Source organism: Nipponia nippon, unplaced genomic scaffold (genome assembly GCF_047370975.1).
Source record: "Nipponia nippon isolate SJK-2023a ecotype South Korea unplaced genomic scaffold, ASM4737097v1 scaffold_20, whole genome shotgun sequence".
Classification (NCBI taxonomy): domain Eukaryota; kingdom Metazoa; phylum Chordata; class Aves; order Pelecaniformes; family Threskiornithidae; genus Nipponia; species Nipponia nippon.
Genome location: NW_028262337.1, coordinates 498778 through 523255, shown reverse-complemented (window position 1 = coordinate 523255; position 24478 = coordinate 498778). Strand labels below are relative to the sequence as shown.

At 38.2% G+C, this 24478-nt stretch overlaps 1 protein-coding gene across 4 annotated transcripts in view; it reads left to right on the top strand.

The window, feature by feature from the left end:
- Positions 1–24478, top strand: part of RICTOR (RPTOR independent companion of MTOR complex 2) — an 86112-nt gene that overhangs the window by 11770 nt on the left and 49864 nt on the right. For 2 of the 4 annotated variants that reach the window (XM_087759691.1, XM_087759687.1), the window contains exons 3-6: positions 4603–4700; positions 15991–16055; positions 21723–21854; positions 22870–22933. In XM_087759691.1, the coding sequence (XP_087615817.1) occupies positions 4603–4700; positions 15991–16055; positions 21723–21854; positions 22870–22933 (359 nt within the window). Of the gene's footprint in view, positions 1–4602; positions 4701–15990; positions 16056–18075; positions 18096–18129; positions 18259–21722; positions 21855–22869; positions 22934–24478 lie in introns of those variants that run through there. The other 2 variants (XM_087759688.1, XM_087759690.1) reach the window with 2 other exon arrangements.

Genomic DNA, 24478 nt, shown 5'->3' with positions numbered 1-24478 from the left:
GCACTCCTCACAGTAACTCATTATGCCTGATTTCAGAGTTACTGAATTATTTGTGTGCTAAAGCCTACCATTTTTTTTTTGTTTGCTTTTTATTCACATCTGCGTAACAGAATAGCAAACTGGCATGCTGCTAGTGTACTGAATGTGGTCAAACAATGCTGCTAAATCTGTCAGGGGAAAGGAGTCATCACTAGTGCTAATATAGCTATTGCTGGTCCTGTTTCATCCTTGCATTAGGTGGAGCGCTAGATGTTTTGTGTAGCTGGAGCTCTGCGGTGTTCTTTCTCTCTGGAGAATGGGATCTGTCAGAATGCATCATGATTCTCACTGGGGAAAAACAATGACACAGTCCTGAAGGGGTGAAAAAATGAGTCAAGCCCAAAAAGGTCATGAGAGTTTAAAAACAAACAACACCACAACTTTGAAGATTTTTAATATACAGGCATCTATGAATTACTTTAAGACATACAGAGGCATGGAATTCTTGAGGCTAGGGTTTTAAAAACACCAATTTCACTCTGTGCTGACGATTATCATTATACATACCAGGTGTTATTCAGTGCAAAGAGTTGTGGGTGAGAAACTGTGTTTGGTGTAGCAGAAGTACCCAGAACACAGACACCTACTATTTCAAAGCGCTTGCTGTCCAAAAAAAGAAGACACATACACAGAAGATGAGATGGTAATGATCAGCAAGCGAAGTTGTTATTACAGAACACAAGTGTGCTGGCTTGAAATTATTGTATGTATCAACAAGTTTTTAGATGAGATTTGAGGCCAAGTGGCTTTGTGTACATTAATTGGGACAATTTGCCAAGTGTAAAAGTGCAGGTAAAAAAAAAAAGATAGTCTGACTTTTTTCTAATGAATCTCTTGTGGCAAGGGTATGTCCTGCTTCCAGCACTCTACCTGTGAATGACTCAGTGACACAGCCACTTCTGTGTGGATTTTTGTAAGACTTTAGTATTCAGTTTGACTCCGTAATCCAGCAGAAAGCTAACATAGCCAAAAGAATGGAAAGTATTCTGCTGAGTAAGTTAGCAGAATTATTTTAATGTGAAGTTGATGGGTACTGGAATAGAGTAAAGGATAGGCTGTATCATACAGTGGGACAGGGTAGAGGGAATGAAAGTAAGGGAAGGGGTTGTGCATCTTTTGCCAGAAGAAAGCTGTAAGATCAGCTCGGTCATTTTGCACAACTCCACCCTCAGAAGCACCACGGGAAAGAATGCGAAGATATTTGGTTGTTGCTATGGTCCAGTTCAAGATGAGTCAGCATCTCAGTAATAAATGAGGTAAGTCAGGAAAGAACAGACTTTTGAGGGGTCTTAAAATTATAACAAGAGCTTCTCTTCTTTTTCTTTTTTCAGATAGAAAAGAAAGAACTTCTGAAGAGCTAAAGAGTAAGGGTTAATCAGAGCTAAGAAATCTCTGTAGCAGTGGTCTGAACAGGGCTCCTTAAAAAAAAAAAAAGCCAACCAAACAAAAAACAAAAAAACCCAAACAGAAGTTCTTGTCAACACCAACATGACCTGTTAAGCTTGACAGTGAAATGTTAAGGCCATGATATTTCTTCTTTTAGGAGATCGGTCTTGGATTTTGTGCTGTGTTTTTTTTTCCATTTCTGCATTGATCCATGTTCTTCATTGCTGTTGTGTGAGATTTTGTGAGAGGAAGATAGGCAGTACTGGATCTGATCTTTGATTACAGGAAAGCCACATCGCATAGTTCATAGAATCCAGAATATATTTAGCCTATTTTCAGGCCCATTTTAATGTAAGGGACAGACTAGTAAAAGACTATATCTCCATTTGTGAAGTCACGTTATTTTGTTTAAATTCTTTTACATCTGCCACATGTGAAGTTCTGCTAGGCCTTCCTGCCTTCCTCGTTGGTTCTATTTGTAATAAAAATTAGTGACACTTAAGTAACTAAGTAAATTTTCTGCTACTTTTTAATATATGATGCATTTCCAGAAGAGGAAAAACAGGATAGCCAGTGTTTCCTTGAAGTTAATACGTCACAAATCTTTTGTTAACTTTTTTGGAAGAGATTTTTTGCAAGAAGGTTCTTCTGAAGTTTAAAACGACTTGAATTGACAAGGCTTTACCAAAAAGGCTTCTATAATCTTAGTTCTTTGTGAGGTAGTGTGCTATTAAAGGGAATTTATCTTTACTATCTTGTTTTTTCTACAGCAGTAGTGTTGTTGATATAATCGAAGTGCGAGCCAGCTAACTTGCTGTATTCATATTACCAATTTGATAGTAGAAATGTCTGTCATGTTCTCAGTTTTCTCACAGTGTTGTAGATCTTATACTGGAGTCCCCACTTTGCTTGAAATTGCTTATGTGCTAGTGAAGCTTCTGGGAAATACCTGGCTGCTCTGCTAAGCACTACAAAGGTGGTTTTCCTCAAACTTTTCTGTCTTTCCACAAATGAGAGTTTTTCTCAGCAAAAAGAGGACAATATGAGGAAAAGTTGCTGTAACTGCAGTTTTTCATATACATGTAGAGTAAAATGGTTTTAGTGCACATTTTAATTAGGCAGCCTCATTATAAAGGCTTGCAGTTGCTACAGAATTGTTAACATGGGAAGCGGTAGCATCATCATGTCCTGGTTTCTTCACATCCGAATTGGCTGCCTTTCTCCACAGCACGCCTTGCTGGCTTCTGAGTTAGCGCCCACTCTATCAGGTAGCTGAGCAGAAATGGTCATCACCAGTGACGCACAAGAGGTTGCCTGGGCTAGTCTTGCGGTCATTTCCTGTCCGTATGATGAGCTTAGTTTCAGTAGAGGTTTATCTCGGGTATGTAGCCATCTGCACTTTCAAAATTAAAACTTAGAAGCATATTTCCAGTAATTTTTGAAAGTTATTGTTGCTGCTTGTTCTCCAGGGAATTGAAGTAGATCATTCTGTAGAGCTCTAAGGCTGCTCACCTGAGATCTTTCTTGTGGTGTAATGGGGTATGTTACAGGTCCAGAAGTGGTGCGAGACAGGGAAATTCCCACCTATTACACAAGGCAGGCCAAAGTGTAGAAATCGGCCAAACTGTATTTTCAAGGCAAACAAATTATGAGGAAGCTATTTTCCACTCCTATTATGCTCCCTTGAAATTAGGGCCTATGATGTAAACTATTTCTAGTGCGTTCTGGATATATCCTGATGAAATTGCTAGTTATGTCTGCTTTTTCAAATTTGTTGCTCTTCTAAGTTTTTAAACTACGGAAGTTGATAAAAAAAACTTGGCTTGGTTTGTAGAGAGGTGAAGAATGTGCTTTCTTTAAATCTCTGACACTTGATTTCCTTTGTATAATGAAAATATACAAATATCCTTTCAGGATGAACAGGGGAGTGAAAGACTGTGTGTGCTACAAATTCAGCTGTAGCTGTTCATACTTCAGTACGAAGCAAGTTTCTTTTACTGAAGTTAGCATGGGGCACCACACACAAAACCCTGTCTTTGCTGCTTTCCATGTCTGGTGTTTGGACTCTTCAGGCTTTTTCTAAAGACTTCATTCTATGTAATGCAATTTTTTCATTTTTGGTAATGTAATACTTTCTAACAGTTCACATCTCCTGCATAGCCTTGGTATTTCATTTATTTCAAGCTACAATGCTGTTGATAGTGGTGTTGTAGTGCCTATGACACAGTGTCTGCTCCAAGACTGCATGAGATCCCTGCAGTCAACCCTTTGAAAACTGTCCTGCCACAATACCGCCATGTGCAGAGCTTACTGCAGTTTCTATTGCAGTAGCTCTATGTGCAGCTCTCTGTGCCGAGCCCCACTCTGTGCTGCTTGTCCCACTCTGCCTCGACTCCAAACCTCATTCCCGAAGGTGGGGCAATATTGTCTCTTCTCACAATGTTTGGTAGTCCTTTCCCATTTCCCATCAGAATGTAGGGTCATCAGTTGGTGTCTGAATCCTGGTTTGCGGGGTTTTGTTTGGGTTTTTTTTCTGTTGTTGTTGTTGGGATGGTGGACCCTTAGGAAGAAAGGAGAAGACCTTTCTAGTCCCCCTGTTTACCTTGTAGTTGATTTCCCATGTCAATGGAAGGTCCCAGCCCTCTAGTAAGTTTAGGGTGATTGTGGACAGAGATGAATATGGAGAGCAGAAGAGAGTCCCATCTTCACAAAATCCCACCAATGCTTTTTCTGGAGGGAAAAAAGAAGTCATGTGGTGTGACAGTAACATGCTGTCTTTTTACTTCTGTCTTTAAGTTTACTTCTTGCCTTTAAATTACAAGGGTTATTAGGGATAAAGCTGTTTAGTTGCGAGACGTTAGGACCGGAGTTTCAGATGCTAAATGGATTTCTTTGTCAATTGTAAATCTAAGCTATTGACTAAAATCTGCTTTAAAATAGGATTCTCTCTCCATCATGGGCTTTAGCATTTATTCTAGAGAACTCAGGTACGCTTGGTTTTGGTTTTAAGCATAAATCAAATCGATGCTTCTTGAGGCAAAAATGATCTGCATCCTTAATTAAGACCAGGAGAGTACCTGTTATATTTAGGAAACTGCATATTGAATGCCTGTTTAGATTTTTGTTTGTTTTTTTTTTTTTCAACTGTACCTGCTAATAACCTGTTTTCATTTGCAGAACCCTGTGATAATATGAGAGAGATTCTTCAAAATGTGGCCAAACTACAAGGCGTTTCAAATATGAGGAAACTAGGTCACTTGAATAATTTTACTAAGGTAAGAGCTCAAGTGGTGTCATAGAACAAGTAATCATACAGGCAAAATATTTTGTATGTAGTCTATCAGACATTGGCTAGTTGGGGGGTTCATGAAACAGCGTAGTAACATGGAACAGTACTTGAAATCTCTACATACTGTGGGAGGGGAAAGGACAAAATAAGGATAAGCAAATATGTGAATGCAGGGTTATGCTAGTTTGTCTACATGTCCTACTGGCTGAATTTTTGAAGTATTTTAGTACTTAGAAGCCTGAAATATCTCCCAATTAATCGGTTAAGTTCCACAAACAGAACTAAAGATGGGGTCCTGCTCCACAGACTTGAATCAAAAATGTGAAATGCTAGACTGTCTGGATGTAAACTGACAAAGTATGGTGAGAGGAAGGACTGTACCGATGAGCATGATATGCAGTGGTTTGGACACTAATAGAATAGCAACCATCAACTTTCACTGCAGTTTCCATAGTGAAAAAGATTTAAAGGGGCTATTTCTAGAAATGGTCTGTATTGCTGATTTTTGAGGTGCTTTTTCCGAATACGAGCTTCCAAATCACAGGAATGTGGCAGGTACTTGCCTGAAAGTATGACAGATATGTTGGAAGCTGTCATTGTGAGCTGACAGGAGGCAAGAATTAAAAACATACTGCAGGATAAGAGTGTAGGCTGAAGACAGAGGCCATGAAAGGCCTTCAGAAGGAGAGCAAGTACCATTTTTTGGGTAGATGAGGAATCTGTGGAGAGGAGCAGAGGACTGATGGGAAGTGGGCAGGGAGTTAGGAAAAGGGTGTTTGTTGTAGCATTTCCCCAGGGCTCAGTACTGGGGCCAGTCCTGTTCAGTATCTTCACTGATGATCTGGATGAGGGGATTGAGTGCACCCTCAGTAAGTTTGCAGGTGACACCAAGTTGGGTGGAAGTGCTGATCTGCTGGAGGATAGGAAGGCCCTGCAGAGGGACCTGGACAGGCTGGATCGATGGGCCGGGGCCAGCTCTGAGATTCAACAAGGCCAAGTGCCGGCTCCTGCACTTGGGTCACAACAACCCCATGCAACGCTACAGGCGGGGGGAGGAGTGGCTGGAGAGCTGTCTGGCAGAAAAGGACCTGGGGGTGTTGGTTGACAGCCGCCTGAACATGAGCCAGCAGTGTGCTCAGGTGGCCAAGAGGGCCAATGGCATCCTGGCTTGTATCAAGAATAATGTGACCAGCAGGACCAGGGAGGTGGTAGTGCCCCTGTACTCGGCACTGGTGAGGCTGCACCTTGAATGCTGTGTTCACTTTTGGGCCCCTCACTGCAAGAAGGACATTGAGGTGCTGGAGCGTGTCCAGAGAAGGGCAACGGAACTGGTGAAGGGTCTAGAGCACAAGTCTTATGAGGAGCGGCTGAGGGAGCTGAGGTTGTTTAGCCTGGAGAAGAGGAGGCTGAGGGGAGACCTTATTGCTCTGTATAACTACCTGACAGGAGGTTGTAGCGAGGTGGGGGTCAGACTCTTCTCCCAAGTAACAAGTGATAGAACGAGAGGAAACGACCTCAAGCTGAGCCAGGGGAGGTTTAGGTTGGATATTAGGAAGAACTTCTTCACCAAAAGTGTAGTCAAGCATTGGACCAGGCTGCCCAGGGAAGTGGTTGAGTCTCCATCCCTAGAGATATTTAAAGAACAGATAGATGTGGTGCTTAGGGACATGGTTTAGTGATGGACTCGGCAGTGCTAGTTTAACAGTTGGACTCGATCTTAATGGTCTTTTCCAACCTTAACGATTCTATGATTCTATAGTGAATGGTTGTGGTTGGACCTGCATTCCATTTGTCAAGGCAAGGGAAAAGTGCACTGCAGTCAGTGAGCTAGGAGACATTGGAGCTCCAGTGTGAGTGTTACCCAAATGGACGGAGCTGGTAAGTTGTACAGCTTTTTGATAGAGCACCACAGATAAGACAACATGGCTGAAGACGAAACCCAAGTTTCTGTGCCACAGGATGGATCCTACAATCAGCAGTAGCCAAGAAACAAGGTAGTAGTGGAGAATTTTGTGGGTAAACTAAGGTTTAAATTATTGTTGTTATAGATGAGCTGATGATAAATCGTTGAGTAAGATAACCAGGGGGTGTCTTGACAGTTTTGAGACAATCTCAAGTGAAAGAACGAATGCTCAAGGGCAGGTTTGGGGGACCAATTGATATGAGAAGGACAAACATGCATGATAATCTTCGAAGTAGGCATGCTTCTTCTCTGTTAAAAGCACTCCTTGTAAGATTGAACAACACTTCAGTGGTAGAGTATGGGATTCAGCAGGAGGGTGAGTACCGAGAACAAAATCACAATAGCAAATAAGATAACCTTCTAGTGCATTAAGAACAAATCTGTGTAAATGCTCCTTTTTCTGAGTTGGTTCAGAGCATGTGTAGGCGCATAGCATTCACTGAGGAACTGAACTTACGCTGAAATCTTTTCTTTGGGTGATTGCCTTACTGTGTCTGTCAGACATCCACCATTGACAAAATGCTGCTGCTTTTACTGAGATTCCAAACTGTTGCAAGAAAGTCCTTTATTCTGCTAGAAAAGGCCAATGCGTAGCTGTTTCTTTTTTGTGCTAACCTGGAAACTTTTAAATGTGAGTGCTTCTAAATTCTCTAGTTGCCTTAAAATTAGAGCTGGATTAGGTTTGCAGATGCAGGATTCCTAGTGAAAAGTCAATATTTGAAACTATGGATCTTAAAACAGTGTTGATTTTACTATTGAAAATCAGATGTTAAGTACCTATAAATGTGACAAATTCATAAATATGCATACTATAATTAAAGGATGAACCAAAAATTCTTTTAAAAGATAGTTTTGAAAAATTGAATAATTCCATAATTGAATATTTGAAGAATTTGTTCTTTATACCTATTTGGTGGTAAAATTGGAAAATACTTACAAAAACACAAGGAAGGTTTTCATAAATTAGACTTAAGTCTGGCTAGAAATGATGAATTTGGGAAAAGCAACTTGCTAAAATTAAATATGACTTTTGAAGATGGAGACTGTAGTTCATAACCTGGTTTTGATCCTCAGAGTGACCTTGTATAAGGGAATCATCGTACTCTATTTAATATTTAGCACTGTTCTTATATTCATCTCCCTGGAATATCTGCTTTATAAATGTATAACTTGTACGCTTGATTTTGAAAACTCTTCGTATTTCTGTTTGAACTGTAAAGGCAGTTATGAAAACAGAATAAAAGTTGCAAATTGTATTGTATTGTCTGCCTTGTGGTTGGAACAGTTCTGTATTTTTTCATTCCAGTGGTTACAAGTGAAAGCCTGGAGCTTGGGGAAGATGATTTTATTTCCTTTTTGCGCTCTGATCTTCAACCATTAATTGATACAATCTCAGTTCCCTCTTTGTGAGTTAGGAGTGTGGGGAAGATAGGTGTGCTAAGAGCTGAGGATGTTTATATCCTGTCTACGAGTTATATTGAAGATGAACTTGATCCGTCTGTAAATTCTTGCATTTTATGGTCCATTTTTGAAAGGCTACTAGTTATCTAGGATATTTGTCCTATGGGCAGGGAAAGGACCTTTGAGGGTTTTTTATAGCATATTTCTGATAAAATAATACAGAAAATCTGTAAAATTTAACTCTCGTGCTGGCAATGTTATTATACTTAAAAGAAAATGTCAGCACCAGTGTAAGCAGTTGCTCCCCACTGCCCCAGATTTTTCTTTGAAAGACTGGACAAATCTTGCATTTGGAATAAATACTGTTCTACTTTCTTGGTCAGGGGAAGCAAAGTGTTTGTATTCATGTGAAAACAAGTAATGTAAGTTAATGTGGACTTTCCTGACAGAGATCATGATAGACTTTAAGTTTTGTATTAATTTCAAGATATCTGAGTTATGTTAGGTTCAGTTTTCTTTCCTTGAAAGAGGACTAGACTCTTAAGGTGAGGTTCATTCCCCCCATCCCCCTTTATTTAAGGAGAAGGAAAGTAATCAGCCTTTAAAAATTACTGAACTAGACTTCAGGATTTTATGCAGAATTTAATACTTTAAACAAAATTTATTAAAATAATGGTGGTCAGCAGTCAACAGGATTTGTTACTTTATCTGCAAGAATAATATCGTATGGCAGATATTTTGTATGAAGCTTGCATGCCTAGGAGATGTAACTCCCTTTTCATTTCTTTCCCTTCAAGAGCAGTGTTAACTAGTGATGTTCAAGTCCCCACAGCACCCATACTTACCATGCAGAGTATGTGATATTTTACAAAAACTTGCATTTCATTTATCAAGTTTTAGCTAGTACTACTTCCTAGGAAAGTCCCTAATGTTCATGTTCTTGGCTCTTTGGCTGCAGAACATAGGTTGTTCTCACCCAACAGGTGCTGTAGGTTTTCTGCTCCAAGAAATTAGCATTCCCAGTCTGGTGATACTCAGGCTATGGAAAGGTATGTTTTAGTGCTGAATTGCAGCAGTGGCAGACTTAGAAATTTTTCTCCTCATCTGCTGCTCATCACCTAATAAGCGAAGCTGCAGTTCTGTGGGCAAAAATGTTTATGAGGTACTGCCTAATCTTTATTAGACAAAAATAATCTTGTTCCTTTCAAACCACCTGTATCACTATTTAATTTAACCTGAATTTGACCTGAAAACTGTTTGAGGATTTGACCTCTAATAGATGGTCAGTGACGCTTTCAGTCATTGCAGCAGCTCACAAGCTCAGTATGTGCCTTTGGCTTTGGTAAGCCGAGTAGGATTACCCATCTTTGATTTATATGGCCAGCTACATAAAGCAAGCACCTTGAAGTTTCCCAGCTTCTGCTGATTAATACCAAAACATCATGGTTACTTCTTTGGGGTTTTCCCCACCCCCATGAGAAGTAGTAGGTGACACATTTCTGAAAACCAGAAGGAACTGTACAATTGCATTTACTTAGCGGAAAATATCTTTTGGATTTGAAGTATTCATTCAGAATCCTTTGGTATAGAAGGATTAAGGATTATTATAGAAGGATTGGGATAGGGATTTATATTTTTCATTCAAAAAGAAAGGTGCTTCTTTAAGGACAAAATGAAACTTAATTCATTTTATCTTAACCTTAGTAATTGAATAGCATCAGTGATATGGAAAATTGTATTTTCAATCTGCTCAAAACTAATCCTGTCATTATTTAATGAGGCTCTACTGTTCTGCCCTGTGTATCTGTTAGCTTTTGAGCATGCTGCTAAATTTCACTAGGATATGGATTGAGTTTGGTGCTATAGAGGCTTCCATGGGTTCAGACTCTGTCTGATTCGTAGTCCGTCATTTTAGAGTCTCAGCTGTTCTTCGTAAAACCCTAGTATATTAAAATCTGAATGCAGTATTGACTGACTGTAACATTCATCCAAGTAGCTAAACCACTATGGGCAAAACTTGAAATTTCATGATGAAGTATATAGCAGATAGGAACAGAACATCTGCTTAGGAGCATTCAGCTGTGGAACAAACCTGGAGAGCTAATGGGTCTAAATCCAGAGTCTGCTATTTCAGTAGGGGCTTCTCTTAAGACTAGGAGCTACCAAGCAGTGTCCTCATAAATATTACCAGTGATGGTTCAAACGGTATTTCCAAAATTACAGTATAATAATTACATTTTGCATGCATAGAATAATATCATACTTGTAGCTAGTAACTTCTGTGACTATGCAGTCAAATATAAATTTGAATGGTCTCAGTGTGCACTCAACTTGTGTATGCTATTGACCTCCTGTGGTTTTGTTGTTTTGAGCTACTGTTTCCAAGTCATGTTGATGTGTTACTCATATTGCTATGACTCATCCAAGTACCATGAAAAACTCATAGCTGACAGTAAACATGAAAAAAACCTTCACTGTAAGTTAGTCACTGTCTGGCCTAGCATAAGTACCATTTTGTCCTAATATTAAATCATACCCTCAAAGACTCTGTGCTATTCCCATTCATTGACTATTATATCACAAATTTTGAATTTTACGGTTGACTTACTGGCAGTTTTAATAAGCAAAGTATACTAAATATAAAATATTTATATATTTTATACAGATAAATATGTAAAATGTATATATAAAAATACATACAGTTTATATATGAGAGAGAGAGAGAGATATGAAAAATATAAAGTGTATTTGCATAATTCCAGGCATTTACATGCTATGATAATCCATTGCCACTTTAGTGATGTATAGCAATGTGTAGCCAAAAGCAGATTTTAGTATTCTGGTACTGCTTGCCTACAAACTTACACTCTAGTGACATGCATATTAATTGTTAAATGTTACAGTCAAACATATGACAGTTACTTGGCTTTCTGAGTTCAGCCATCTACAAAAATCACTGCATCTGAGCCAGAACCATTGACCTGCTTAATGTTTGAAGGTGAAATGAGAAGAAAGTGGCAAAGTTTTCCCTTTAATGTATTTAAGACCAGACATTCATAACTGAGCAAATACCCAAAGCATTGAGACCAGCTGAACAGTATCTTCTTTATAGCAGCTTCCATGACTTTTTTTTTCCTGTTTTAAACATATATCAATCCAACCTTACTTTTGCCAGGGTCTTTTTTTTTCCTAGACTAAATAAACTCAATGGCTCAGCCTTCATGGGTGTATTTTCTAGATGCCTTGTACATTTTTCTGCTACACTTCTTCCAGTTTGTCTGGTTTTAAAATGTGGTGCCCAAAATTTTGTTCAGCCTGTGAAGTGGGGAAAAAAAGGTCTCTTAATCTCAAATGTAATGCAGTCCTATTAATACTTTCAAAGGTATTTTTTTTTCCCCCTGACATGACATACATTAACTCATTTAGTATTCTGGTACTGCTTGCCTACAAACTTATACTCTAGTGACATGCATATTAATTGTTAAATGTTACAGTTAAACATATGACAGTCTGCTGTAACTTACACATCATAGAATTGTTTAGGTTGGAGAAGACCTTTAAGATCATCAAGTCCAACTGTTAACCTGGCACTGCCAAGTCCATCACTAAACCATGTTCCTAAGCACCACATCCACATGTCTTTTAAATGCCTCCAGGGATGGGGACTCTGCCACTTCCCTGGGCAGCCTGTTCCAGTGCCTGACTACCCTTTCAAGGAAGACATTTTTCCTAATATCCAGCCGAAACCTCCCCTGGCACAACTTGAGGCCGTTTCTTCTTGCCCTGTCACTTGTTACTAGGGAGAAGAGACCAACCCCCACCTCACTACAACCTCCTGTCAGGTAGTTGTAGAGAGCAATAAGGTCTCCCCTCAGCCTCCTCTTCTTCAGGCTAAACAACCTCAGCTCCCTCAGCCGCTCCTCATAAGACTTGTGCTCTGGACCAGTTTCGTTGCCCTCCTCTGGAAACGCTCCAGCACCTCAATGTCCTTCTTGCAGTGAGGGGCCCAAAAGTGAACACAGTGCTCGAGGTGCAGCCTCACCAGTGCCGAGTACAGGGGCACTACCACCTCCCTGGTCCTGCTGGCCACCCTATTCCTGATACAAGCCAGGATGCTATTGGCCTTCTTGGCCACCTGAGCATACTGCTGGCTCATGTTCAGGCGGCTCTCAACCAACACTCCCAGGTCCTTTTCCTCCAGACAGCTCTCCAGCCACTCCTCCCCAAGCCTGTAGCATTGCATGGGGTTGTTGTGACCGAAGTGCAGGACCCAACACTTAGCCTTGTTGTACATCATACAGTTGGCCTCGCCCATCGATCCAGCCTGTACAGATCCCTCTGTAGAGGTGTCCTACCCTCCAGCAGATCGACCCTCCCACCCAACTTGGTGTCTCCTGCAAACTTCCTGAGGGTGCACTCGAGCCCCTCATCCAGATCATGGGTAAAGATATTAAACAGAACCACCCTCATTACTGAGCCCTGAACACTTGTGACTGGCCACCAACTGGGTTTAACTCCATTCACCACAACTCTTTGGGCCCAGCCATCCAGCCATTTTTTTGCCCAGCAAAGAGTACGCCCATCTAAGCCACAAGGAGCCAGTTTTGGAAACCATGTCAAAGGCTTTACTAAAGTCTAGGTAGACAACATCCACAGCCTTCCCCTCGTCCACCAAGTGGGTCACCTTGTCATAGAAGGAGATCAGGTTAGTCAGGCAGGACCTGCCTTTCATAAACCCATGGCGGCTGGGCCCAATCCCCTGCTTGTCCCATGTGTGCTGAGTGATGACTCTCAGGATGATCTGCTCCATAACTTTCCCTGGCACCGAGGTCAGACGGACAGACATCCGATGAAGGATGGAGATTCTCCTTAGCCCTCCTTTTGTTGCTAATGTATTGGTAGAAACATTTTTTATTGTCTTCTACGGCTGTAGCCAGATTAAGTTCCAGCTGGGCTTTGGCCCTTCTAATTTTCTCCCTGCATAACTTCACGACATCCTTGTAGCCCTCCTGAGTTGCCTGCCCCTTCTTCCAAAGGTCATAAACTCTTGGTTTTTTTTCCTGAGTTCCAGCCAAAGCTCTCTGTTCAGCCAGGCTGATCTTCTTCCCTGCTGGCTCATTTTTCGGTACATGGTACATGCTTTCCTTTTGAAATTTGTTTTTGTATGTAACACTCTGAATGTTTTCTGGACATCCTATATTTCTCTGCTGGACTCCTTTCATGTTCTATGTGTCTATTAATGTGTGGTACCCTGAAGGATATGACACGCTGTTCTTTTTATTTAATTTTTTTATTGAGTTTAGGCACTCCTTTCATATCACTGAAACATTTTGAATTCTGATCTTGCTGTCCATCTTCTAAATTCTTTTCTATCTGGAAATCCTGTAAGCACACAACCATGTGTAAATTGCAAAGGAAACCAATACATAAGTAATGGTGGCCCACTGGAATGAGAGTAAACTAATAGCTAAAGTAGCTAATCTTGTACTTTCTTTAGTCATTTTTTTTTTTGTTCATTCTCTGTGAAAAATGTCACATGTAAGCACAGACACCATCAAACACTTTGATAATAATTATCATCACATTCAGAAATTTGTATCCATGCAGTGGTTAAACTTGATGAAAGTAATAACTATTGTCAGGTTACATGACTATGTTTGAGTTTCAAGATAAGGTCAAGTTTCTTACTACATCAGTGGGTGCACATATTTGGAGGAAAACAGTTGGTATTGAGTAGCTAATAACCACACCATATGTGTTTGGTAAGAGTGATTACTGACAACTAGACTAGAGCTGGTCCAGTGAACTGAATGCTCTTTAGCAATTACAGCAAGTTAGGTGGGTTCCTGAAACATGTCATCTGCTTTAGTTTCATCTCGGGACCGCTCAAGATGCAATGAGGTGATCATCCAATGTTTTTTCCTACATCGGAATTCGAATTCTGTGATTTTTTTTTTTTTTAAAGTAGGAAAAAAAACTGTTGAGGATAATCTGGTTATGTTAAATTAGGATTTCTTACTTGTGTCTGGGGTGGAATGATGGGGTGAGGTTTAGATGTATAAATGGTGAGGCTAAACAACTATTGATGTACTTGTCCGAAACTGAACAATGAAATGTTTTTACTCACTATCTTCTCACACTGTTTTGCTTGCACTCTGCCAGCCAATTTTTTACAGTTCATAAGATGTCAATAGAAATGCTAAAGCAGCAGTGGTGGCCTTAGGCAGTCCAAAAACATGGCATAAAAATAGACTCATACTAGGAAGTGACATGCTGTCATAACCAGTTAATGCACTATTTGTCTAGTTTCATTATCACTTAAATTTGAAAGGTGGGGCAAAAGAGGTTATATAATAACTCCTTATGTTGTATAATAATCTTTGGTTATAGCCACTGTTAAGAAAAATGCAAAATCCAAAATATTACTATTAACTTATATTATTTGAGCCCAAATATGGAGCTGATCCAGACCAATTTAATAATCTATCTCACTAACAACTTTGGATTTCAGCATTATCACTATGCATTTTTCTAACAATATGAAAAATAATTTCTTAAAATGTATGTGATCCTTGGAAGAATTTGTACTTGTTGAGCATAAACCTAAGTATTGTTTGAATTTAAACCATCATGCTAATAAAATGGATTTACTTAAAAGCAGAGTTTCTGTGCAATATACTGGTTTTTCAGGTGGAGGTGAACAGTGGAATGTGAGCATGGAACATGTTAAATATTTCAGCTTGCAGTAGCCTTAATTTAACTGTTCATTTAGTTTATTATAAATTTCTTATTGTAAGCAGTAAATACATATAAAAAACGTGGCACAGGGTTTTATGTGTTTTAATACTGTCAGAGCAGTGGTGTTCACTAGTTAGCACAAACACTTCCTGAATTCCTCACTGAGGAGAAACTGTTAATACTGTGCTGGCTCAGAACTGAACACATGCCTGTTTCGAAAAGAGAGGACAAAGTGCAAAGCTATTGCAATCAGTATTAGTCACTTGAGTTTTTGGAAGTGCTTGGAAAAGTGCTTTGGGATTTGGGCGTGATAATAAAGTATTTTATAATTTAAGATAGGGGTAGTAAGTGAGATTACTAGGAATTTCTTTGCTGCCCTTGCAAAGGAGAACAGCATCAGCTCTTCTTACAGAAGAGACTGTTTTCCTTTCCTAAAGAGGCTAAAATATTGGCCCATGCTAGATTGCTCCTTTTGGATGTTAAAACTGCACTTGTAAATCTAAAGTCTTGTGTTCAAAATGGATACGGCTGAAAGGTTCAGAATTTGTGACAGTTTATTGGTGTCTTTTTGAGTGCATAAATTCAAACTTTGTACTGATTTTGCACAGATGTACAGGTTCTACGGAATCAATGGCAGGCCAGGCCAAATGTCAGTTATGGGATGCTTACCATTGGCAACGCCTTCTTATTTTTTTTCTACGCCTGTGCTGCTGTGGCAAAACATAAGAGTGGACCATCAGTGTCAATCTTTGCTTCAAAACTCTCACTGGAGCCCTCTTTTTGAATGCAGATGTGCTTTGACTTCGGTCTTTTCCATCTCTGCTCAGGTTACCAGTTGTCCAACTAGTGGCTCTTCCGAAAAGGTCTTAAAAGCAGTAATGAGGAGCAATCTGTAGTTGAAAAATTGACCAGTAGGCAGTTTACACAATTTTGCAAGCTTTTCACTAGTATTTCACTATCACTTTTTCACTAGGCCACAGATTTGGGTATGTCTGGTGTATATAGGAACAGAATACTAACAGCAGAAATTCTTAGGGAAGTTTGAAGTTGGTGTGCTTCCCCTTGCCATGAATGAAATTCCTCAGGTTTCTTTGAAAGCATTGCCAGAAATCTGTACGTTTACATTGTCATTTTTAAAGAGTCATAAATAATAGATGTTTTCTTTTATTTTCAGCTTCTTTGCAATACTGGCCATGCCGAAGAAAAGCTAGGTTTTACGTATGACAGCATCATAATATGGTAAGTAGTAAGGAGCACTAGAGCAATACTAGGGTACTTTAATTGTTCTAGGTGCAATTAAATAAACTTTATTTGTACTTTTGGGTGAGTATTTTGTATTTCTAATGTGTTTGAAATTTCATAATGCAAACATATACCTTACAAATATTTTAATGAGTAAAATCAGAAATACATTGTTTGCTTTCAGGCAAAGACGGGGAAAAAGCCTCCAAGTTAAAAGTGTGGATTTCTTTATTATATTCCTCATAGATGTAAAAATACCTCTTTTAGTAAAAATATGCACCTACAGAATTTAGAGCATACCCTTGATTTAGAAACAGGTTTTAAAGATAAACATTTTAGGTTAATTTGGTGTGTGTATATGTCTTTGTAGCATTGCTTTCCGTGCTACTAAAACGCCCTGTGTTGTGTACTTTCAAGTGGAATTTTCATGTATTTTGTTGCTGTTTCTGATAGTCAAAAGTAACTACACGCTTATTGCCAGAACTTCTGTGTTTTTACACAGACATTGGTAAATTTGTCCTGAGGCTCAGCATCGGTGGCAGAAACAACTAGGACCTAGTATTTAACATGATTTTGTGTTCTTTCAACTTACTTATCTGACTTAGGAAAGCAAGATTAGGAAAGCTAGTCGCTCTTTCAGTAAAATGTTGGGAAAACTTGTGTAATTTCTTGTGGAAATAATTCTAAGTTATTTTCTTAAATAGAAGTAATTTTCCTTGCTGGAATTAAAAAATTAAAAAATGTTAGTATATTTTTGTGAAAGCTTTAATAGATTATCCTCTTCTGATCTTATTTATGTAATCTGTTATAGTACTTTATGGTGGGACTAAACATCACTTCAGAGTATAACTTCAAAATTCAGAGTTGTCTACCAAATATTTTTAAATACAAGTCTTAAAAGGTTATGCAAATACAGGTGTTTGTTTTTATAGGAAGAAGTTTGCAGAAAGATCTGCTAATCCAAACACAATTACAGGTGTTGATAAGGAAGAGATAAAAATGTTGTTCTCAGCAGACACATGAAGAAAAATAGCCCTCTACTTAGAAAAATGCCAAAAATGGCTTCTCAAAAAAGAAAAAAAAAAGACACATATCAGGAAAATTATGTTGGTTAGTGTTGTTGCTTTGGTCCATCCAGTGGTTCCTCAGTGTATGTACATGAGAAGTAAATTTTTTATGCATATATATATATAGGTTATTCCGCTATAGTGATAATTTTCAAACTCAAGGATACCACTCAAATACTCTCATTTTAACCACCATAGTCATGTTGATTGGTTCTTCAGAAATACTTACAGGATGGATTGTTTTCATGAAATACAGACCTTTTTAGGCAAACTTAAAAATTTTGCTCTACAGAGTTACAGCCACTCTGCAGTAGTATTCTGTTTGCAGATTCTGTTTGCCATACAGCCATTGCAAGTAACCTGCAAATACTGAACTTTTTAATTAATTTTAGAAATGACCTTTAGGTAGGCTAAGTACATACATTCCTTTGAAGATAACAGGCAAGTTCTGTAATTTGCTCTGCTGACGTTCCCAACCTTATGTTAGATTTCTATAGGGAAACCTTTTTGTTCTATCGAACAAACTTGTTTTTCCTTGAAAACATGAAAAGTTATTTGGATGCAAGAAATGCTTTGTGAGTTTTCTGCATTTGTGAAGTATGAATGGCTAACCTTAAAGCATTAAACTCTAAGGGTATCAATGATTTCAAGAATAATTGTAGATTTCTTATAAAGTTCTAGGTTTTGGGGTCAGTAACCTTGATAGAATATTTACCCGAACCAAAGACAGTTGTAATCTGCAGTAATTGCAGCTATTCTTATGTTAGGGATCTGTTTTTCAGAAGTCATTCTCGTTTTAGAATTTTGTTAGTCCAGGTGCCTGATTGTAGTTTCTTCCTGCCAGCAGATGGAGATAATAGTGACACATTTTGTTGTCATTCCCAGTGTAGATGGGTCTTCCCGGTTCCCAGAGCATCATACCATTGACAGATGAGAGGAAGCCTTGAGCCATGAAGAAAATGGAGTGGTGGTAGGCCTCAGAAACTTTTGAGGTCTTTTAGTAATGTGCCAAGAGGCTTTGGCCGTAAAAGCAAACTTCAGAATATTCACAATTACGTGGCTGGATCAAACAGAGATTTGTCAAAACCATGGTTATCGTTCTGTGGTGAATGGATGAGATGCTTTAGAAAAAGGTGCGAGAATGATCCTGTAATAGGTAGTGAATAACCTTTCTTGTTCCATCCTTTGTTAGTTCTTCCCAGCTTTTTATCAGTCTTAATGTTTATCAGCCTTAATGCTGTCTTAGGAAGTTATTTTCATTTCTGCAGTGACACTTGAAATACTGGGGCAGGTAGTATTGCGCTTACGTTCTCTCTTATCACAATCGTGATGTCTTTTTGGCGCTTTCAGCCACAGATGCACGTGGAGTGTGCACATGAAAATCATTTTCTTGATCTGATGGCTATTTTAGAATCATGTAGTATGGGTTTATAACACAGGTTTTTTTCTTGATGTACGTTAAGTCTCATCTAACAATCTTGAATTTTCTTCACCATCTTGTTAACTATGCATACAGATAATTTTTAAGTTTCCTTGAAGTTTTTCATAACCCCATCCTATTCTCATTTATATAACTACGTTGCCTTCTGTATTTCTGTCCGTCCTGTCCCCGTCTCCGTCCCCCCAGTCAAGAATTGTATACTGAATACTGCCTACAAAAAGCGATCGTGAACCTAGATAAAAATTAGGACAAAAATTGTCAGGATAAAATCTTCGATTCACCTCTGCTCTTTGAATTCATCTTTTCAGATTTTTATTTGTGAAACTACTGTTCCTCACTCTATAATCTCTTTATATCCCTTAATACAGTCTTCAGCAACACCTTATGCCTTTTTATACACTATTGTGATAATTCCTTTCCAGTCTTTCAAAAGATTAGTAGAATATAGTTTGTGTAAACGCTACTGGGTGCTTCACAGGGCTAACTGTTTTTATTTTAATGTGATTTTATTTTAAGATCATAAACAGTCCTCTGGATGCCCTTTGGAGTCCTTTTTATATAGACCTTTTTATCACCTTTTTTCCATCTTGGCAGCTACTGTTTATAATACGGTGCTAGCAAATATATGCAGATAGCTCCTGTTAATGTTCTTTCCAAACACTTAGATGGAAAGCAGCACCTTGGTGGGCTGCTGACAATATTTACTGATAGATTTCCTCCAGTTCTTCCATCATTTTCACTTCTTAGTCTAACTCATATTCTGTATGATAAAAAAGGCTTTAGGGTAGGAATCTTCATGCAGATACCTAAAGCAATGACTTAGTGTGAAGAAAATGCTTGTTTTTGTCATATCTCTATCAGTCTCTTCCTTGATTCATTCCTTCTCCTTTTCCTTTTGGCTTGTGCAGTGGGTCCAATTTTAATTTTTCAAGTTTTCTCTTTGTGGTACAGCTGTGAAGTCAGAACACGTAGACACATACAGACAGATGCACATAGGTTTTCCTACATGTGTTTTTTTTTCTACCTGCTGTAGCATATCTTCATTGTCTTTATAAGGTCAGGTTTCTCTCAGGTTTTTGCAGTTCAGTCATTGACTGGTAAGTGGTTTTGTTTAGTTTTCGTTTTTTTATGAAGAGATTTTTGTTCAGCCCTCTATATGTCATTGCTTTCATTGGACCGTCATGGATTTTTATGGCCTTAATTTTAGGCCTATATCTTTCTGGCTAGCTATGTATTTTCATTGCATTCTCACTATTTAAAGATAGTGACACATCCCTTTTTGGTACCTTCTGCTTTTGAATGTTGAATCTCATGATAGTGTTGTCTTTTTGTAGTGGTTTCACTGTTGCCAATTCTTAAATTAACTTCTGTCTACAAATTAAGAATATCCTCCTCTTGTGAGTTGTAGAACAAGGTTTCAAAGCATTGATTGCTTTTGAGAAACTATTTGTCTAAAGATTGTTTTTGTCTGCCATTCAAGAAACATTTTCCTCTGAAATATAAAAGTCATGTACTTTACTTGATGAGGGGAAAAAAATCCAGATTCAGTATTTGGCTGTCCTAATAAGAAATGTCATGGATAGCAACAACACCGTTTGCGTGCATAATGGGTAACTTCTGCCCTAAAAGGAAACTCTGCTGAAGTGTCTTAAACTGGCATATTCAAACCAACTGTAAACTGTGAGGTAAAAGTCCAAACAGAAAAATACAATTGAGTAGAACTTATTTTGTGCTCATCCCTCAGACTTCCATCTCTGCAAAGCTGCAAAACTAGAAACAAAGCATGATTCGTGATCTAAAGAATACCTATTATCTACGCAGCACAATTGAACAGTTAGTTACCCGCTTTTCTTGAATGACTAGGGGAATAAATCTCTCCTCTAGTACAGCTGTTTTTAGAGGAAGAATTTTTCTTAACCTCACAGTATTGAGAATCTGTTCCTTATTTGCTTCTAGCTCAGCTTAAAGTAAATAAATAAAGGCAATTAGTGGCACTATTTTTATGTGAAGAATCATATTTGATATTACAGCAAAGATGGTCTTCCTGAAGCAATTCCCTGCTTGGTGCTGAAAGTAATAATCAGTTCATTTTTATTCGGATATAGTATTGCAGCCTTTCTGCTTTGTCTAGATATTACCTGGAAGTAGGTTCCTGTTATAGTGACTTTTACACAGGCCAGTTTAATCTCCAGAAAGATTCAGAAGATTTTTGGCCTTGGGGTAGCCGATTACCATGCATGACGATCCTGGAATAAGAAAAGAAAAAAATAAGCCATTTGTATATGTAGAAATTCAGTCTCACTGGAATCCTCTAAAAATTTGTCACTGGGAGGTTGGGGGTTTCCCCCCTCACCATGTAGTGAAGGAAAAGGGGCAAATCTTTTGAGGGCCTTCAGAAGGACAGTGTGTCACTTAATACCTTCAGACTCCATCTCTGGAGGCCTTCAGTGTCTCATTTGTTTTTACCTAGATAGTGAATTTAGGAAGTTACATTATGATGACAGTTATGCTTAGGAGAGCTCCCCTGGGTGCAAGCAAAATGCTTTCAAAATCTGTCTAAAGACAAATACACTTTGGTTATATGTTCAAATGATGGAATCTGTAGAAATCTGTGCTATGTGGGGCTGCTTAAGTTATGACACTGTCATATTTCATGTAAACGGAACATGGTGCCATAACATCTTTAGTGAGTGGTGCATATAATTAATTAGGGTGCAAATTTCTCTCTATTAGGTGTCAAGACATGGTTTTGAGGGCTCATACTTATGGCTTGGCAGTCTAGCAGAGGAGGAAATGCTCTCTACCTGTTAATTTTCTTGGACTAATATTGTGCTGAGCTGTTTTGTCAAATAACAAGGTGTGTACAGGTCTTGGTCATGTATCTTTTCGTGGATGTACAAGCTGTTCTTTGGGGGAAGAAACCCTGGTTTGTGGCTTTTTCAGATTAATATATTGTCTACATCTGCTTGCAGGGTGAAGGTCTGCCTTCTAGGCTGTACAGGTGAATATCTCAAAGCCAGACAATTAATGCAGAACATTTCTTTTTTTAAAAGTCAGACTTTTTATTTTAAATGAGTAGGTACTAGCTGCATGTCAGATGATGAAGTATACCTACTGCTAAATAAATGTTTGTCCCTCTTGTTTTCTTCATTGTAGTCTGAGGTTAGCTTTACTAAATGAAGCAAAAGAGGTGCGAGCAGCAGGATTGCGAGCCCTCCGCTATCTCATTCGAGACTCCAGTATTCTCCAGAAGGTGCTAAAGTTGAAAGTGGATTACTTGATAGCCAGGTAATTTTTCTCTTCCTTCTTGTTGTAAATTGTACAATTGTAAATCACTTGCTTTTTCATGGTTGAGACAGCTGAGAAAAGGTGTTTCTGTATCCTCTTACATTCTTGATAGGTGGTGTTATGAAAGCCATTTTTCTTCAATATGAATAACATCCTTTAGAAATAGAAGGATAATGCATCACACCAGCTAATCCAGTAAAATGCTGTCCTAATATATGGTGTACTCCAAGTAATCTAAAAAACCTGTGTTTTTCAATAATAAATACCATTAATCATAAATTAATCTGTGGTGTTGTTAAAAGGTTGAAACATCAGTAATTTTCATGTCTTACGTTGTTTTATGGGAGTTGTTCTGATTCTTTTTATTATCATAGCTCTTCAGATCGTCTAGTACAAAGTCAGGGCTAACAAGTAGTTCATGCCCAAGAATTTGTAATCTAAGTATGACCCATGACACTACAGAAGAATACCAAAGGGCAAACTAACAATGACATAATAAGATCAGCATGATGAGTAGATGTAAATATTAGCATTTCTAGTGCTTCCTTTGTTAAAATCTTGTTGGATTTAATATACTGATACAGATGTGTGTGTTTCTGTTTATAAGTATACACACCCATTCAGTTTTAGTGTGCTGTTTAATTTTGTTGGACCAAAAAGAATTTTCTGATCTGAGAACACACACAAAACGTTGATGTGAAACATTACAAATACTTTGTTTAGTCTCATTTGAAATGACAAATGCAGCTAGCTCAGAAAATATTTGTTGAAGCTGTTACGCCTTGCCATTGTATATTTGAGAACATTCTAGTGATTTAGTTGTAATGAAGATAACTGAAAAAAATATAAACCAAAGCTAATTGACCAATTATAATGAGTATGCTTGCTGAAGGGTAGAATTTTTAAACAATATTCTTTCTTCTCTTTATTCAATTGCATAAATACTAATGCAAGATGTTAACAGTTAAGGTGAAAGTGTTGTTATAAACAAAATGTGTTTTTTAACTTGTTTTAGGTGCATTGACATACAGCAGAGTAATGAAGTAGAAAGAACTCAAGCACTTCGATTAGTCAGAAAGGTAAAATATAACTATATATGGTCTTATCAGCTATGCCACTGGGTTGTGCTGACTCCTGGTTTTCTCCATCAGCAGTTTTTTTTCCACACAGTCTCTAATACCTTACCTTACTTTGTCATGTGAGAAAAAATTAGAGCTGATAATTCAAAAGAGAGAAGGAAGGGTAGTGCTGAGAGTTGTTTTGATTTTAATCTCTTACCACTGAGAATCTCAAGTAGGCTAGAAAAATCCTGCTAATTTTCCTTTGATAGAGATCATACTGGACAAGATTTGGGAAAAACTTATCAAATGATGAATGCAAGGGTATAAGAACCATATTATTAAGTTTCATCTAATGATTTAACTTTATTGTGTAGTGTGTTAGAGGATCTGTGAATCAAAGATGGGAGATTTTCTGCCATTTGAGAAATGAGGCGAATTGCCATTGCTGGAATAATAAGTTGAAGGAATGCTTGTAGCCTTATTGCTTTATCCATAGAGGTTGATGCTATCCATAGTTCTTTTCTCAGATACACAATAAGACATAGTTAGTCTGTGGTGGTTACTGTACTGTGTACCCACAGATGTGAGATGTTTGAAGCTGTGGTAGCTGCATTTTCAAGTTCATCCTAGAGAAACTGGCACATAGAGCTACTGAAGGTATTTTTTTGAGGCAACATAGTATTCTGCCTTTGTACTGGACCTTACTATTCTTTATTGTGCTTATATTCTTCTACTAAGCATCTTAGGAAAAAAACTACCAAAGACTCGAGTAAAGTTGGAAGTAGTTGGAAGAATGGTTCCCCAGGAGCACTATGTGTGTTTAGTCTGTTTTGTGTGTATATGTATTTTTTAATATATATATATTTAGGTTGAAAATGTGGATGTTTGATATGCAGTTTCTTTTTTTATAATGAGATCACATGGTTTCTGTCTTACAGAAGAGACAATATGCTTGATTAACAATTGCACCAAAAAGATAGTTTTAAGGCTTAAACACTCCCTTCCCCCTCCCCAAACCCAAATAAACAAAACCCACAACCATAAAGGAATGGGTCCTTGAGGAAGTCGGATTTTATAAAAGTTCTTTGCTAATGTGTGTTAGAAAAAGAGCTTCAATGTAGAGCCAGAATAACTTAAATCAGAAGATGGAATGGAAACACATTTATAATGAATTGGTTTTATTCGGTTCAGAAATTTGTCCTCATTATTCCTGGGCTTTTTTTGAGCATTTCCTAGTTGAGCAAAGACTTCTGTCTTGCTTCAAAGGAACAAGAGGAAGCAAGAGAAATAAATGCATTAGTTTGATTTGAAAAAATGATCCTGAAAGATAAGCATTAAAAAATCATACCACTGGCCACCAGTGCCTTTTTTTTCCCCTCCGTCATTGTACAACGGTGCTGTGCATGGGATGTACCTGCGTGGAATATACTTGCTATACAGGGATACTGATGGTTCTTCGATGCTGAGAACTATGTTGATGAAAGATGTTTCCTAACATCTTTTGCTACCTAGAAAATCGTCGTTTCATAAAAGACAAACAAAAAGCCACCCAACCTGGCTACC